This window comes from Diplotaxodon limnothrissa, linkage group LG5, assembly GCF_057381915.1.
Source record: "Diplotaxodon limnothrissa isolate DT_005_m linkage group LG5, D_limnothrissa_male_GT1.1, whole genome shotgun sequence".
NCBI lineage: Eukaryota > Metazoa > Chordata > Actinopteri > Cichliformes > Cichlidae > Diplotaxodon > Diplotaxodon limnothrissa.
Window position 1 is genome coordinate 27,222,758 of NC_140600.1, and position 17,312 is coordinate 27,240,069.

Below are 17,312 nucleotides of genomic sequence, written 5' to 3' on the forward strand. Positions count from 1 at the left end.
GGCCACTTTCACTGACAGCTGCAGCCAATCCCTCTGTGCTTGACTAATTGAACTGGACCTAACTACTCTGTGCTCTTAGTGCCTTTTTAGCATTTTAATAGAATTAGCTATCAGATCATTTTCAGTGCAGAACAAAATATCATTTGTTTTATGGATTTTATGGTCCAATTTTGTTGAGCTAGTATTTCTTTTTAGTTTGTTGTTTATCAGCTTTAATTAGCAGGAAAGAACTGCTTTGCGCAGTTTTTGCAGTTTGCAACCAACCTAGTATTTTATAGGTTTTAGGGTTTTTTTTACACTTGAAGGGAAAACATTGGTATGTGGCTATAGTGTCAGTCATCATCATCATCATCATCATCAACATCATGAATAACATCATCGTCGTCATCAAGAATGCCATTAACTGTTTCACCACCTCGATCGTGATCTCCTTCACTATCAGAGTCTGCACTGTCATGAGACACTCGTGGTAATATCTTCAATGGCAGTTCGTTCTTGGTGTAAACAAATGGAAAAAGTTTCTGAGTGAAAGTGTGTGTGAAGGTGTAAATGTTGATGTCAGGATCAGAGAATGACAGCTTCCCGCTTTTCCAGTCCAGGCAAACTCGGATCCTCTGGAGCTTTTTCTTTGGATGAAAGGAGGACGAATCTAGTGGGGAACGTATGAAATAACTACCCTTACTGAACCACACAGCCCACAATCGACACTTAAAGTCTGTTTGTCCCTTTCTTTTAGTTGATTCTTCAGCCACACCAACTAGCCAGTTTGGACTGTCTCCAACTTCAACATCCCAGCTGTGAGTCCCTGAGTCGAAACACTCTGAGCCCAGGACGATCGGATAGCCATCAAACCTCTCTGGATTGTCAGGAAGCTGCTGCCTCTCTCCAAGGCTCACACTGGTCAGATCTTCAGATATGGAGAGGTGTGATTCAGCTGTGTTTGGATCCAGGATCACAGGGGAGTAGGAGACCATTTTCTTCATCTTGTTCCAGACATTGTAGGTCAGGTTGCCCAGGTGTTTGGCCACATCTATCAGAGCTCCTGACACCAGCTGTGGATCATCCAGCTGGGGGCACTGCTGGACTCTGCTCACTGCAGCCTTGTAGTTCTGCAGGAAAGCAATGTCTCGTGCTCTCAGCTCCTCCTCTGTGGCTCTGATTGTTTCTGAGAGACTTGCTATCTCTCTGCTCAGAGCTGCAATCATTTCACTCATACTCGCACTCTTCTCCTCCTCTTCCTCTCTCAGAGCAGTGATCCTGGCCTCCTCTTCCTCTTGCAGAAACTGGTGAAGCTTCTTAAACTGCTCCTTGATCTGCCTCTTTGCGTGAAAGGCCTGAACCTTAATGTGTTCTGCTGTTTGAACAAAGTTTCCTTTAACTCGTTCAAAGGCCTTCAGTTTGTCCTGTAAGGGTTTCAGTGAGATCTGGAGCTCCTTTCTGTGATCCTGCGCAGCCTCATCGATGGGTCTGAATCTGTGGTTGCTGTGAGTTTTTGAGTCTCTGCAGATGAGACACGCTGGCTCCTGATGGTCCAGACAGAAGAGTTTGAGTTTCTCCGAGTGCAGACCGCAGAGCGACTCGGACTCTGCTGAAGCACTCTGATTTGTCTCCAGCAAGAAGTTCTCACACAGGTTCTTTAACACCAAGTTACAGGGTGGGTTTTTCTTTTTAGATGCACTCTTACAAACAGGACACTGGCGTATTTCTTTCTTTCTCCACCATCTTTTCAGGCAGTTTCTACAAAAGCTGTGGCTGCACGACAGAACAACAGGGTCTCTGAATATGTCTCGACAAACGGGGCAGGACAGCTCTTCTTGGATTCCAGACGACATTTTATCTGTGACTGACGCTGTTAACAAACCACACAAACAGGAAGTTAGAAACTTACTAATCTATAGAAGGTACTTCCACATTTTTAGGGCTCTAAAAACTCACGTAAACGAGGTGAAGTAATCCCAAATCTCTTCTCCTTCTGTGGGTTTTGTCTTCTGGTGAATAATATTGAATTTTTTTTTACAGAGTTTGAAGTTTCCCCTCAGTTGAAAAAGATCTGCTTCCTCTTTTTAGTAACGTAAGTCAGGAAACACGTGGAGCGCGCTCATACGTCAGAGGTGCTACATCACTTTAAATTTGTTTATAGTATTGAAGATATCAGTTAAAGAGACAGCATCATCTTCCGTGGATTATTTTAGCCTCTATCCACCAAGATGAGTTCATATAATGTATCATGATTTTTTTTTTTGCCTCTGTGCACCACGAAATTTTTTTTTTCAATCAGTATGTGATTGAAGTCCAGATTTTCAAATTTAACTCAATGAAGTTAATGAAAAAAAGTCTTTGTGTAGGAATTACATAGATTTTTATACAAAGACCCTCATTTCACAAGCTCAAAATATAATTAGACAAACCAACGCCTTGAACATGGGCTGCTTTTGAAACAGCTCTTGTTGTCAGTGACTGTCAGAAGTCTATAACTGCTTTTCTGCAACTGCGCAATCTCTTTTACATTTCCGGCCTTCTTCTTCTTGAGTGTAACCAGTGGTTTGCGCCTTGATGTAAACCCTCCTCTACATTCATGAAGGTATTTATAGATTGTGAAGTTTGTTTTTCTTAACCATGGAAAAAATTATGTGATCATCTTCTGCAGTTGTCCTCAGGCCTTTTCATGTTGCTGTGCTTGCCAGTGCAATCATATTGAGAGTTTGAGCAAACAGCTAACAACGCACTTTCAAGACTCTTTAATTTTGTAGCATCTTCAACTTAAAAAAAAAACTAACTTGAGACTTGAGTCAGTGTGAAGTGGCATCATATGTCTCTAAAAGTAGAATTTTTAGGTATCTGTACTTTATCTTAGTTTTTATTTTTCTGACAACTTTTTAATTTTATCAGTGACACATGATAAACTGTAGATTTAAATTTTACATGTAATGTCATAATTTTAATTACTTATTGGATTTTATATGTGTTATGATAAATTATGTATTTTCATTTTGTGAAATCTCCAGCAAAATAAACAAAGCTATACAAACTTAGTTTATTCAAATACTGGGTAGTTTTGTCCAAAATAAACAGGTTAGTTTGCAGTACTGTGGCGAATTCACAGTAAAGCACTGTGTTGGACTGATGCAAGGTGGTTGTGGTGCTCATGGTTTCATTTAGATTTAGGTTACATCAAGTGTAGCAAATTGCATTTAGGTTGACGATGCTTGGACTAATTAGCTAAATTTCATCTCTATACCAACTGTATACTGTCTAGCATAAAGATAGTGTAAACAGTGTAGGGGATGGACGTCAGTCAAGACAGCAGGTCAGCTGATCGCTGCATGTACACTAAGAAAATCTACCGAAGCTCACAGTAGAAAATTACTGTGAGTTGTGATTGTTTTCCGTGTGCTGAGCAACTAAACTGTTTCGATCATTACCTGCTAAATCCCACTGTAACTCCCGATTGTACTAATTTTCCTGTTTAGGTGTGGAGGTGAATTCACCATCTACAATGTAAGGAACAGAAAATTGTTATTTTTTAAAACTCTCTTTCACTTCATGTGTCCTACATAACAGATTCAAGCTTTCATGAGAATTAGAATTTAGACTGGAGTAGCATTTGCGTCCTCATGTACTAATATTGTTTTATATTATATTAATATAGTGCATGGTTCAGTTATCTTTTACAAGAATGGTTAGCAGAATTGTCCTTCAAAGAAGTACTTTTTTCTTTCCTGCGAGTACATTTCAGAGCCTGTATTTCACTTTTACTTGAGAAAAACAGCTGCTACAGTATTTCAGCTGTTACTAGAGTATTTGTAAACACAGGTACTTGTACTAAAGTAAAGGAAGTCTGTACTTTTGCCATCTGTGATAAAATGTAAGATGTAATGAACTACTGTTGCAGTGAAATGACAATAATTTGTATGCATAATCATAAAGATCTGATGCGAAATTATTTGCAGATATGTATTTTTTCCAAGTTTAAAAAGACAAAAACGCAAGGAAGGTCCAAAGAGCGGGACAAACACATTTTCATAAAATCTGCTGTTTAATAAAAACCATGGCACAAATACAATGTGGAAAAAAATTGAAGTTTTACACAGATGAAAGTTATCGATCTATAAATCACACAATTTTGTGATTTAAAAATAACATCTAAAGACAACCATGTGATTTTACTGCATTAGAAAAGAGACATTCAGATGTTTTTACTCTGCTATGAAACAAAATACTAAGCCATGAATAATGAGTCTTAAGGCACTGCTGGCTCATATAGATCATAGTTCAGTATACAAGTCAAAAATACCTAATTGATGGTGACAACACCAACTCTGTCTGTAGAAATATTTAGCCAATAAATACATTAGTAAACTGACCAAATACACAACACCAAATTAAGTTTTTGCATTAAAAAAAAATCAAACTTATCATCTCTTCGCAACTTTTCAGAAGCAGTCGTAAACGCACAGATGTATAGATGTTACGTTGTGCTCTGTAAACTTATGAACTTAAATATATATATAGTAATTTAATTTATTGATAAAAGATGTTATCTGGATCCAGAAATCTTTGTACCATTTAAACTACAATATTGCACCACTAACTCTGGTTTTGTCATTTCTTGTTTAAATTTTAAGCGCTTAGCAAAGAAACTCTAGTTTTTTTTTTTTTTAAAGAAATGTTAGTACATATACTAATAAGAAGCTCAATCTAAATGCAAAAGACTACAGCGATGGTATAACAGGCGTTATTTTATAACCCATGAAAACAAAATCAGTGCCAGTCAGTTTGCAGCTAAACATAGTCACCTAAAGAAGAAACACGATTTCCTCTTTACTACTTTCAATCTGAAGTTGAATTGCATATTTGTGGCATTTTTTTTTTACATGTTAAGTGACAAGTTTAAATCAGACTGTCTGTACAGTGCATCAAACTAAAAAAAAAAATCCGAGCTCTTTAAGTCGATGGTAAATGTTTTATTCTTTCTTTAGTATTTTAGCTTTTCTGCAGGTGGACTCCTCAGTGTTTGCAGACAGCTGTTTAGCCTCGACATGCATCTGTCTGAGGGAGTAAGGTTAGCGCACAGCCAATAGGAAAATATACGCAGCCTGTGCAGGGCCAATGGTTATGTGGATCTTGACACGCTAAGAACACTCCTGTAAAATATATTCTGAATTTCAAAAGCTTTCTTTCCTGGATAACCCCGTGAGGTCTAACCCACCCACCACTTTACAGACATTAATTAATCCTGATCCTAAACAAATGGAACAATTCCAAGAATAATTCCTCTGTAAAGTTTTTTCTTTGAGACCAGACTTTATCCTTGTCTGGGAAACAGATCCTGTATGCTTTTTAGAATGTGTGTTGGTTTGGAGCCTCGCTTGGTACCAAGCTAATCACAATGTGCAAAACCAAAATTTACATTCAGATAGCAAGGCCTGAAAACAGTGTTTCAGGTACTTGTGATTGCCAAAGATGAACTCGGAGGGTTAAATAAATTTAAGAAATTTACAGCTTCAACAAATATTAGTATAAAAAAACAAAACAAAAAAAACCAAAACATCTTTACTGCATATAGTTAGCTTTTTGATGCATGGAAAATTTCTTTTGAACAGTCAATGTGAGGAAGACATGGAAACTACCGGCCATCTATATATACATAAACTACAATCTCATTACATTAAACCTTATTTGCAGTGGAAGTAATACTGAAAAGAAAAAAAAAAGTCTTTAGAAAAAAAAAATGTATTAACAAAAATGCACAGGTGAGCTGTTGCATCCTGATTAAGCAAATCAGACTTTGTGTGGTGAAAACATTTTAAAGTGCACTGAAGAAATCCACATGTTGGTAGATTAATGTGTAAATGACATTCACTGTTGTACTACTTCAATACAAATAGGGCTTAAAATAGTTCTCACTCACAGTGAAGCCAAAATCGAATGTTGTCAAAGCTTCAGATTAAAGGTCATCACCGACAGAAATTACAAAAATATTCTGAGTTGTTCTGTTTTTGTATAAAGTAGAAAATATTTTTATACTTTAGGATGTAAAAAGATACACAGATGGGTACAGTTACAGCTTTACATAGAAAAACGAGAGGTTGGCGGGTTCAGAAAACAGCAAAACTCAATATACAAACAATATTGTTAGTGTTACAAAATTAAATAGGACAGTGGCAATAACAGAATAAATTATTAGCTATGGAAACATGTTCATTATCCTCACTGTAGAAAAGGCTGAGGATGAGACGACACGTGTCGGTTTGGTCACATATGGTGCTGCTGGCTGATTAAAGTTTAATCAGGTGGTTACTGTAGTGAATAAGGCTCTCAGAGTGTCCAGAAACTCGAGCTGTCAGGACCACGTCACTCAAGTTTGTCCCCAGTCAGTCTTTAATAAACTCTCTGCCTCGCTCAAGTCTGCCTTTCTGCTTCTTCACGTCAGTTTGTGTCCTCGCAGACATGCAAAGGTAATGACTGGTTATTCTGCCGCAGGGTACATTAGTGCTTATACTGAATTACAATTACTAAAACAAAATAATCAAGGTAAGGTGTAAACCTTTTTTATTTATAAATAAAATTTATGTTGACGTAGTGATATCTACCTATACAATTTGATGGGGACAACACAAACAGACCCCTTGTCTGTCCTCCACTGCATCCTTTGACTCATCTCTCCATCTCGCCTACTTACAAATGCCATCTGACTCTGGTGGAAACAGTGCAGCTGTTCTAACTGCCTCACATCTGGAGGCTTTTCTTTACCTAAGAAAATCAGAAGTCTTCAAACCAGTGCGAGTGCAGTCAGAGCTCACTTGCTGCCCGTTTCATAGGCAACTAATGGGCGACAATGACCTGACCTATGGCGTTTGAGTGTGGATTCCTCTGTGACATCACAGATTTGTGGTGATTGGTTGGTTTTCTTCAGTTTAAAAAAAAAAAAAAAAAATCTGCTACACATCCACAAGGCAAACCTCTGGATCTGCCCGAGTCTGTCTGTCCACACATCTGTCCATTAGTCTGTCTATGCTTAGCTCGCCTTCTCCTTTTTCTGCCTCTTCCTTCTGTCTCTTGGTGAGGTCACTCGCGATAGCCAGCGCTCCTCCTTTTAGGAATCTGACAAAGTTCTCTCCTACAAGCGGCCCCATGGCGTACATGCCTGGCCCGTTCGCAGCAATCACCCTGTTTGTAAACGGGTCCACCTCAATTGGGTTCCTCCGGCATGAGATGGGCTCCTCAGGGTTCATGCCAAGCGAGCGCCCGTTATTGTCTAGAAAGGAAAGATTGGGGTGGGCGCCAATCAGAACCAGAGCCTTAGAGACCTGAACCACCGTCCGCTCGCCAGCGTCTGACTCTAGAACGCACTTTCGGTCAGGTCTGAACTCGACAACCCTGTGGCGCGGGAAGCTCAGGTAACCCGGGTACCGGGGGAGAGAGGAGGAAGAAGAAGAAGGGTTGGAACGATGAAGATTCTGCGTATGGTCCTGTTGTGAATTATTGCGTTGATGCTGTTGAGTCATCATCTGGTGAACCTGGAGGACAAAGTACAGAACAGAGGTTAGGCGATTAAAATCCTAGACGACCCGGTTCAGCTGCCATGACGATCAGTCAGGAAATTGAGTGGCTCTGCTCTCCTCACCTTGTGGTATTCTGGGTAGAGCAGTTTAGGCAGCTGGTTGAAGATGAGCTCTGGGTCGTTGACTGAGCGTCTGAAGGCGTGGTAGACAGGGGTGTTGAGATGGTGGGTGGCAAGTACTGCGTCGGCTGCCGTAAGTCCTGCCCCCACCACCAGAACTGGGTCTGACGACTGGTCGAGCTCACCGCGAGCGATGGCTGCCTCTAGATCCCAGAATGAGTGGCACACGAAGGGCAGGGACTCGCCCTGTGCACCGAGTCTGGCCGGGATGTCATGCGTGCCCGTCGCCAACACCACATTGCGTGCTAACACGGAGAAAGGTACCTCCTCTGAAAGCGTGGAACCATCTAAAAGTAGGAGAGAAGAATCAATAGGTGAAAATCGGCTTTACTGAGAGGCTGCATGAAGTCCATATTAATATGATTTTGAGCAGTGAATCAAGCAAAACTACTTTAGTGCGGTCCTAGAATCCTAATATTCAGCTGGCAATGTGCTTTAACACTTTATAACACAACAAATCTTAACAGTGATCAAGAGAGTTTCATTCACTGTACCTCCAAGCTCTTCCCCCTCTCTCCGCTGCAGTCCTGTCACTCTCCAGCAGGGCGGCGACCCTTCCTGGCTGATAGGCTGCCTGGTCACAGAGGTGGCTAAAGTCCCACAGGCAAAGTTCTGCTCCAGGGACATCTGGGAAACGTAGTGCTGGTAGTAGGAGGCAATCTCTGCTGGTGTAGCACGGTCATTTCGCACATTTCTGTTGTGAAAGAAACACGAAAATACATTTGGATACAGGTTAAACACGTATTTGTTTACAGACACAGGACATGAAGACGAGTATTAGGGATCAGAAAGAAGATATTTACTAACGAAGTTTTGATTAAAAAAAAAAAAATCTGTAAATGAAAGAGTTGTTGGGGCGATATTGAAACACAAGTCTGAGTGTGGCGCACAGAAATTAAAGACCACTGTTCTGCTGCTATGGTCACAAATTGCTATTTTATGTAAATCAAGTGGGTCCAGCTGGGCTGAGTCATTTGAAAAACAAATTAAAGAGTGTGGCATGAAGATCAATGGCTTTGTTCTTTTATTTCTCTGCTCAGCTTACTCAGAAGAGTACTGTAACTGTATTTTCTTTGTGGTAAAAAACTTATTAATTTAGGCCTCCAAGTCTTAATTTCATCAATTTTCATTACATTATCAATTTATTTTCATTTATATGACCAATACATCTCCTAAAAGTCATTCTTGTTCTTAGCAGCCTCACTGCAATGACAGCTTGAGTCTAGTCTTAATAATCAGGGCTGTGGGGATTAAATTCAAGTATAAGCTAACTACAAGAGCAGCTCCATCATTGAAACTCAAACCCCATTTAGCTTTAGGTTCTCAGCTCGTAAACATAAGCCCGGGTGGTCAAGATTTGTTATTAATAAAGGTAATCAGATAGTATTTGTCCACTGTGGAGACATCTTTTTGTACACAAGCCTCTCTGCCAGGAGCTTTATTACGGTTGAAAACTTCATGAACCCTGTTGAGTGTTTAAACAACACGTCGTACACGCTCTGTACACAAAGTGGCGGTTTTATTATGAGCAGACCTGCGTTTGTCTCTCATCCAGTCCTTCAGCTTCAGCCCGGGAAGCTCCATCCAGTTAGCCAGGCTCAGCGTCAGCATGGAGCCCTCCATTGCCTGCACACAGCACACACATTGTTAACACTTTTGTTATTCAAATCCTGTTTGCCTTCTATCGCGTGCACATCAACTTCTGTGTGTAAATAAGCAGCTGGCAAAACATTTTTTTTATGTGTTTGCTAACCATATCTACTTTACGATCGAATTCAGGCCATCTTATAAAATAACATTTTATGATGATAAGGACTAAACAGACGACTGTTTATCCTTCTGCTTACACAAAACAGAATGGGTTAGCCTTTAAAACCTATTCTGTAACTTACATGCCAGGCTCCTCCAGGTGGTCCCTTCCCCAGCACCAGGTGGGGAATGGCACGCTCTGGCTCGTATCGCCATTCCAGCGGAGAGGTGTGGTCGAATCCGAAGTCGCTGTCTGGCAGCAACAATGAATCAAAGAGCACCGCTACGGGGTTGGACGACCGCCCTTCCAGCCCCTCGCACAGGTACTCCAAGTCCTACAAAGGGAGCATCTGTGAGGCTCTGTTCACACTGCACTAATGCAACTTCACAACTTCACCGAGAAAAGAAAGACGTTTACCTGCTCCAGCAGCGACAGGTGAGGCTGCTCTGCCAGCTTGCTGTGCAGCAGGGGATTTGGATGTGATGCCTCAGGTGACAGGTAAGGGGTGTAACCTGATAACAGGTAGGACAGGCAGATGCCTGAGGGGCCATTACCTGAAAATAAATGAGAGGTAAGGTGGTGATTGGTTATACATTCAGAAAAAATGCAGTTTGGTTATTACCAATTTTACCGCACAGCTGAACACAGATCAGAAAAAAAAAGAAAAAGAAAATTTGAATAACTCAATTTAACTTCCAACAGAAACATTGCAAAAAACAAAAACAAAACCTGTCAATGAAAGGGGGACATTAAAGTCAGTGTACTGCATGATTCAGGGGGTTTGGATACAGCACATACAAGAGGCCAATGATTCAGCAAAACCACGTACAACAGTTGCACAGTCAGGTTATCCCACTTTCAGCTCTCTAAGTAATCCAACTGAACCTTTTTTTTTTTAACACAACAGCCTTTGCTGATGCGAGGATTCACTCTGATTTTTTTTCTGTGAATCATTAATCTGGATTCATCACTGATTCATGGACAGTAAAGCTCTTCTTTTCCATTAGTGAGCTGTAATGCTGCAGGAGTGTTCACCTGAACCAACAGTAGAAAAAAACCCCATAAGAAAGCCAGCGTTTGCATTTATAACTGAAAATGAGGAAAACCACAGTGGGTTTCTTTTAAAGTATTGCATTGTTTGCCTCACTTTTGTGCAACATCTGCTTCCCGCTGTTGGCGAGTTCATCTCTTAAAATCTAAGCCATATTTAGCCTATAACCAATTAATACCTTGGCTAACTATTAGGCTATAAAGTGGAATCCCACAGTCATGCAAAAGACCATAGAAATGCAGACAAAGCAAAACTGGCACAACTCACTTTCAGAAGTATATTTCTTCTCATGCAGTTCCCTCTGAGCTCCATCACAACGATCCAATTTAATGTTTGTCAGGTTTATTTCAAAGCTACTGGCTAATGTTTAGGGTGTGAACTTCATTAGTAACTGCTGTAATAACTTAATCGAGCACACCCCTAAACAAAGCTAATGACTGCTCCTTTGAGGTTTGTAACCGAACAATTAAAACTGCAGTTCTTCATGTGTGTTTTCTTACCAATGATCACCACAGGCAAGATGTCTCCAGGGAGAATTTCTTTGTCATGAAGGTCCATTTCAACTGCAAAGAGGAGAAAAGACATTTTTATACAAGACTGAGAAAGTAGTTCAACACAGTTAATGATTGTTGAGTCCAGTCAGCATTAACAATGGTGAGTCGAGTTCATTTTCATGTGACCTGTGGCACACACATGCACACACTTCCCCTGCAGAGCCTCAGTTTGACATCGTAGCTCGAGATGGCGTAGATAGAGATATGACGCTGCCACATACACCATAAACCACACAGGAAGACAGTCTCTAGAGAGACTTCATGTGAAGACGCTAATTTCTTCCTTGTTTACTCTCTGATTTAATTTTTTTCAAACCTGCAAGTTTGAAGCTGTACTTTACTATTCCTGAGTTTACAAACAAGTCAAGACATTAAGGTCAACTCAGTACATCAAGGTCGGCTGTAGAGGAACTAGATCTGTTACACACAGCAGTAGGTCAAGTGCGAGAATCAGTTTTACAACTAAAACACATCCACTGTAAGTTTAGACATTAACCCAGGGTGAAAAGGCATTAAATCAAATGTAATAACTCACTCAGATCACAAGATGCTTAAAAGCCTGAGGGCACACGACCTGTACTCACATCATATTTTACCCCCACAACATGCAGCGCGCCTCTTTTCACCTGTTAAGTTTAACTGTTGTGGATTAAATCAACAAATTTGGCCTTGGAGAGTCTTTTATTTGCTTGGAATTTTCTAAACACAAAGCTAATCTTTAAGCACTTTCACTCATTTTAATGTGCATCAATGTGTTTGCTTTGTTTCTAACTTTATTTATTAAAGGAACCAAAGGCCTCAAATGCTAAAATAAAAATCTGTTTGAAATGAAGAAACAATTCACACTTTCAACTTTTTCTTTTTTTTCTGAAAGGAGACCTTGCTGAGGATTTTTTGCACAGTTTATGTACTAAAGGACCACAAGCCAAGCGCCATTTAGTCTGATTGTATTCATGACGAGTGAGGCAACCTCTGGAGCTCACACGATTAAAAAGGGAAAATGTGAGTTTGGCGATTACAAGTTGTTTCATTAAAGCTCTGACTGGCCGTTTCAGGTGATACAAACAAACGAATGATATAATTTATTTTGAGGACTTCCAGGAAAGACTATCAGCATGAGACGATGTTGATTATTTTGGCCTTGCAGGTCTGACACTGAGAAAGGCTCAAACTGAGTGTTTTGTGATCAGCCTGACACAAAAATGTGACCATGAAAAAACAAAAAAAAGGAAATATTTGGAGGTAAAAAACAAAAATATTTGGAGTTCCATTAAATGAGAAAATCTTGTGTCCTTCAGCTGTTATCATGACCACGACAAGGAGGACGAAGCGTAGAAATGAACGACCGAGGAACTGATATTCAGGGAGGAACGTCTTACTTCGTATCGCCCCTGTGTTTACTGGGTACATGCCTCTCAGTGTGGTTTAAAATAAACATCAAGTCTGCTGGAATCTCAGTGTTTAGAAAAATTATTCCACAAGAAAAAGTGACAAATTTAACTCCCTTTTCCACCGGTCACAAAATATAGGCCTATATAGTCTAAAATTAAACAAAATTAGCAGAATGAATGAAAAAAAAAAAAAAAAAAAAGATGGTGGTAAAAGAAATGGTCTCCAATACATCCTCATTAGAAGGAGCTCACTGCTCATCAAGTAGCTCTAATAAAGGTCTCACTCAAAGGGTCCCTGTTTTCTATCTTTAAGAAATATTTCAAATCTTTAATGCACTGGTGACAGGATGGAGGCTTTTTCCATTAAAATAAACAAAAAACAACAACAAAAAAGCACCAAACACCTTGCATGAACTGCAGTTTCAGCAGCCACACAGGAGTGCGGCTGGTGTAATGGTGCCTTTATTTGTACCAAAACAGTGTGCAGTTACTTTTTCCCACCCCTGTGATGCAATGACCAGGAAATCTTTGCAAATATAGTTATTCATCACGGAAATGGGAGCAAGTCATTTTCCACATAGAAACTCTGTTTGTCTCTAACCCAACTCATTAAAACTTAACTGAATGCCCAATAAGTAAATTATGAAGCGTGGTGCAAGAGTGTAATGCATTTACCCCTTTGCAGACACTCTAGACAGATAGACAGACAACTGTAATATAGCTCATGATGTCAGCTAAGGTATGACGTTACTCATTTGCACAGACCTGCCCTTTACATAATCTGCTAAGTCATGCTTACACAGGGGAAAAGAAAGTTACTGCAGGACATGGAGGGAAAAAGAGGATGACTCAAAACAAAAAACACAAGGTCAAGATAAGCAAAGCACTGAAAAGGGGCAAAGAAAAAAAAGAGGATTGACTGAACCAGAATCAGCGTGAAAAAGAAAAGTAGCTGCGAGAAAGATAGAGGGTTACATAATCCAGCCCAAACGGTGGCAGAGAGCCCAGTGAAGGCGGGCTGCACACACATACAGTCCATGAATAAATGAAGCCTAGTAGCTGTGTTTCCCCCTGGGATTGACCTGCGGGGATAATTACGCTTCCTTAATTTCTTTGGCACAAAATGCCAAAAGTGTTTTCCAGGGAAATGTGACTAATGTGCAGCACAGACGTCATTAAACACTTTATTTTCAGTGTTTATGCTTACAAAAAAGAGGACTTTAGCTACAGCATTAAATGTACCAAATATAACAGTTATGCCAAGTTGTTATCTCAAAAAAAAAAAAAAAAGCAAACTTAATGAGATGTACCAACTTCTGTGTATGGTACTTCCAAATTACTATAGTTTATCAGAGTAAAGAGTTACTCTTATTTTCAAATTAAACACTCATTTAAATTGTAATCTAAATATAAAAAGAAAACTAATGAGTCTGCCATGAGGTACTGTGCATGTTTGCTTAACTTCAGCACACCTGCAGTGATCTCTGGGTCATATTACAGTTATAAAAGTCATAAACTCTAACTGCGTCAACTGGATAAAACACAACTGACCAGTCATAGCAGTCATCATTCATGACCCGTGATACCTGACAGTATAGTCTTTTTTTTTTTTCATTAGTCATTGTGCCAAACACCCATTTTTATATTGGATGTTTCAGACTTACATGTTATACAAGTTCATTTCGGTATTCCCATTCCAGGTGTAATAAGAGGTCGTTTGGTATCAAAGCACTGGCCAAAGCAATATTGGCCAGTGAGACATAAAGGTCCTAAGTTAGACTACAAATACTGCTTTAAGAAGCTGGAGACGTGGTGGTGTTACAAGTAAGAAGTGCTTTTAACCTAAAACAGGACCTCGGTTTTACACCTTGATTTAATTATTATATTTTCCCCCAAAAGGAGGTTTCCATTCACCTTTACTGTCATCGAAATCCTTAATAAAATTAAATGTTGAACCTGTTTTGATGTTTTACTTTCAGTCCTTCTCTGAGAAGAGGCATACTTAAAAAAGTAATGAAGCAACTACACTTCCAGGTTGTGTATTTCCTTTACGGTAAGACTTATGTTTTGTGTAAGTCAGCTGATACCGACAAATATTCAAATACTGTAAACCAGATATGTTTTATCACTACCTCTATCTCCCTATGTCTACCTGCCAAACAGGCTTTTCAACACAGAGCGTAAGCTTATGTTAAAGCATTTTTTGTTACACTTGCAGTAAGACTCATTTACTGCAAAGGAAAGTTTGTCCCGCCACAGGTGGCGTATATAATTAACTCAGTAACCACACAGCTATAACAATGACACAGCAGTTGTGTCTCGACTTATGTCAACTGCAGGTATGTGTGTGCAGTGTGCAGAGCCACAACAATATGGAGCCATGAAAGCCCTCATATTATTTCGAAACTACAGGGTGCAACTTCCTGTTAAGACTTGTCCTAAATCAGCTGCTCACCATTACATAATCAAATGTTTTGCTCATGCAAAAGACTCAAATCAGCAAATCGAAACATTAACTTAAAAAGCAGAAAACCTCCCACTTATTTAAAGACATATTTTAAATAACTGATGGCCCTTCGGGGGTGAAACTGAGGCACCATTTCTGATTTTAAACAACGGTCAGGCAAAGTCGTCTTTGCTTTACGTTTCTGATGAATGGTGCAAGCAAAGCAGTTACAAAAACAGGGGGGAAAAAACAAAGCGTTGGTGAGTTTCTCCTCTTTTGTGCCCCTGTGAAGCTTGAATCTCTATGACACTGGATCAGATTCTCTACTCATCAGGCTGCAAATATAGCAAAGGCTTATCTAAACTCTTATCCAACTGCTGCTGCTATTTTAATACAGGCTCTCAATCTGAGCCCCTTGATTTTATGCAACGCCCTACATGAATCTGTTTCTACCTGTGGAAAATACTTGAGAAATGCTCAATATGGCACCTGTGCATACGTCTACCTTAAAGCTTCCAGCATCTGGCCAGCTAATCCGCCATATGCACCTGCCAGACGGCTAATGAGATTTCAGTTATGTCTGCCTAGACGCCTGCTGCAGTCTGCAAAGTGTAGGGAGAACCAAATCGGTTCCTGTGCAGTATTGGAAACTAAAACACTAAACACATAAGTATTCACACTTCTTGATCCTTTTCAGCCAGCTGTCTTCTGACTAGCTCCCCCTCATGAACAAAAGGCTAAAACAATGGGTGGGTGGGATTTCTGTGTGCTGACAGCCAGTGCTGTGTGCCTGATACAATCTATTTGGTGTCATTATCATAAAATATCCAAGAGTGGGGTTCAAATGTCTGCAGTCAGAATTTACTGTACATACACTGACCTGTTTGTCAAATTTAACCAGGTGCAATATGAGAACATCACAGTAGCAGTACCTTTATGACAGAGCATAAATTAAAGCCCTCTTTAATTTTGTCACCTGTCTGTATAAACTAAACTCTTTTCCCTGTGTTACTCAGTTTCCTTCTAGGGATTTTGGCACTGGGTGTCCCGACAGCCCTCTGACCTTCCTGTCAGTTTCCTGTGAACTCTCAGCCATCACTGTTTTAGCAAAACCACCACCCACCGACTCCACCTCAAGATAAACATGCAACTGAATTCTAAAGCTGTTTCTATTGTTTCAGCACAGTGAAGCAGTTATTGACATTAACAACTATAAAACTATGTGCAAAACCCAAAGTACCAAAACAAATCATTCACCAGCTATTGTGTTACAAAATGTAAACTTATAAAAATATACTTTTCCTATAAAAATACTGTTTAGCTATGGTGTGATAATCTTTAGTATCCCTAAAATAATTTATATATTAAACTTAATGAAATATTTTCTACTTTTAATTGTACTAATATATATGTATTTATATATAGCTGTGTATAGGAAGCAAATGTGCTTTTAAAAAATTAATCTATAAACGTATCATTCGGTATTTATCTAAAGTTAACCACGCATGCTGTACCACGTGAATGTATATGATTCAGCATTGAGAGTACTTTTGGATGATGAAACTTTTCCAGGATTATGACGGACACTCAGATAAAGGGAACAAATACTTTTTTCCAGTAAAAATCCATTTTTTGTGCAGCACGTCTGCATGAGCGCTACAGATGTTATCTGCTCTGCATTCTTAAGGAAAACCCTAGAAACGTCTCTCCCCACGTTGCACTTGCACCCGCTCGGTCCGGTCGTGACCACCCACGCCCCTCCCCTGCCGGTCAGCTACGTGACTCACAGCTCCCAGCTCCGGCTGACAGGAGCCTGCCCTCACCATCTAACCGCTCCACGAACTCAGGACAATGACTCACGCCACAATGGATGCTCACCTAAATGAATGGATAAAGAAGAAAGATGGTGGCCTCGGGCTACTCACTGATTCGCGCCGGAGGTGAGGCTCTGTGTCCCCCGCGTGCTGTTTGAGCCTTTCAGGAGACACGAGGGTTTCACGTCTGTCTTCTGTTTCTGCTGCTTCTTCTCTTCTCTCAGTCTGTCATGTCGCGGCTCTGCCCCCTTCTTTTATAGCCGCCTTCTCTTTTTCCCCCCGCACGTGTTCAACGCGAGCCTCAAACTCCTGCGTCGTGCAGCACGTTCACTCGTTTAATGTAACAGTGCAGATGGCCCCTCCCCCGTCGACCAATAAGAATCACGCCTCTTTCCTAGACGCTGCCCCGGCTTTACCCCCTGAACGCCGCCATCTTTACGCTGCTACGTCGTCAGCGTAAAGCGAAGCAAAAATCGTCTATATTGCGAGATGGAGAGAGACGACGACAGGATGGACTGGATTTTCTTTCGTTATTGTTAAAACAAACGCCAGTCCTCGTGTCTGTATAACTAAGAAATAAATGCACAAGAAAACAGAAAAGAAATAAAGAAAAGACACATTT

The 17,312-nt window shown here is 40.2% G+C and overlaps 2 protein-coding genes across 2 annotated transcripts; both read right to left on the minus strand.

Annotated features, from left to right (window-relative positions):
• Window positions 1–332: 332 nt before the first annotated feature.
• On the minus strand, window positions 333–1,832 carry LOC146632504 (zinc-binding protein A33-like). The gene is made up of 2 exons (XM_085353519.1): window positions 683–1,832; window positions 333–649 (listed from the first exon to the last, which is right to left on the minus strand). The coding sequence occupies exons 1-2, from the start codon at window positions 1,830–1,832 to the stop codon at window positions 333–335; spliced, it is 1,467 nt and encodes a 488-aa protein (XP_085209645.1).
• Window positions 1,833–5,997: 4,165 nt separating this feature from the next.
• osgn1 (oxidative stress induced growth inhibitor 1) lies at window positions 5,998–16,985 on the minus strand. The gene is made up of 8 exons (XM_085354438.1): window positions 16,802–16,985; window positions 10,986–11,048; window positions 9,852–9,988; window positions 9,577–9,768; window positions 9,219–9,310; window positions 8,179–8,378; window positions 7,628–7,971; window positions 5,998–7,520 (listed from the first exon to the last, which is right to left on the minus strand). The coding sequence occupies exons 2-8, from the start codon at window positions 11,041–11,043 to the stop codon at window positions 6,942–6,944; spliced, it is 1,602 nt and encodes a 533-aa protein (XP_085210564.1). The 5' UTR covers window positions 11,044–11,048; window positions 16,802–16,985; the 3' UTR covers window positions 5,998–6,941.
• Between the last annotated feature and the right edge of the window lie 327 nt (window positions 16,986–17,312).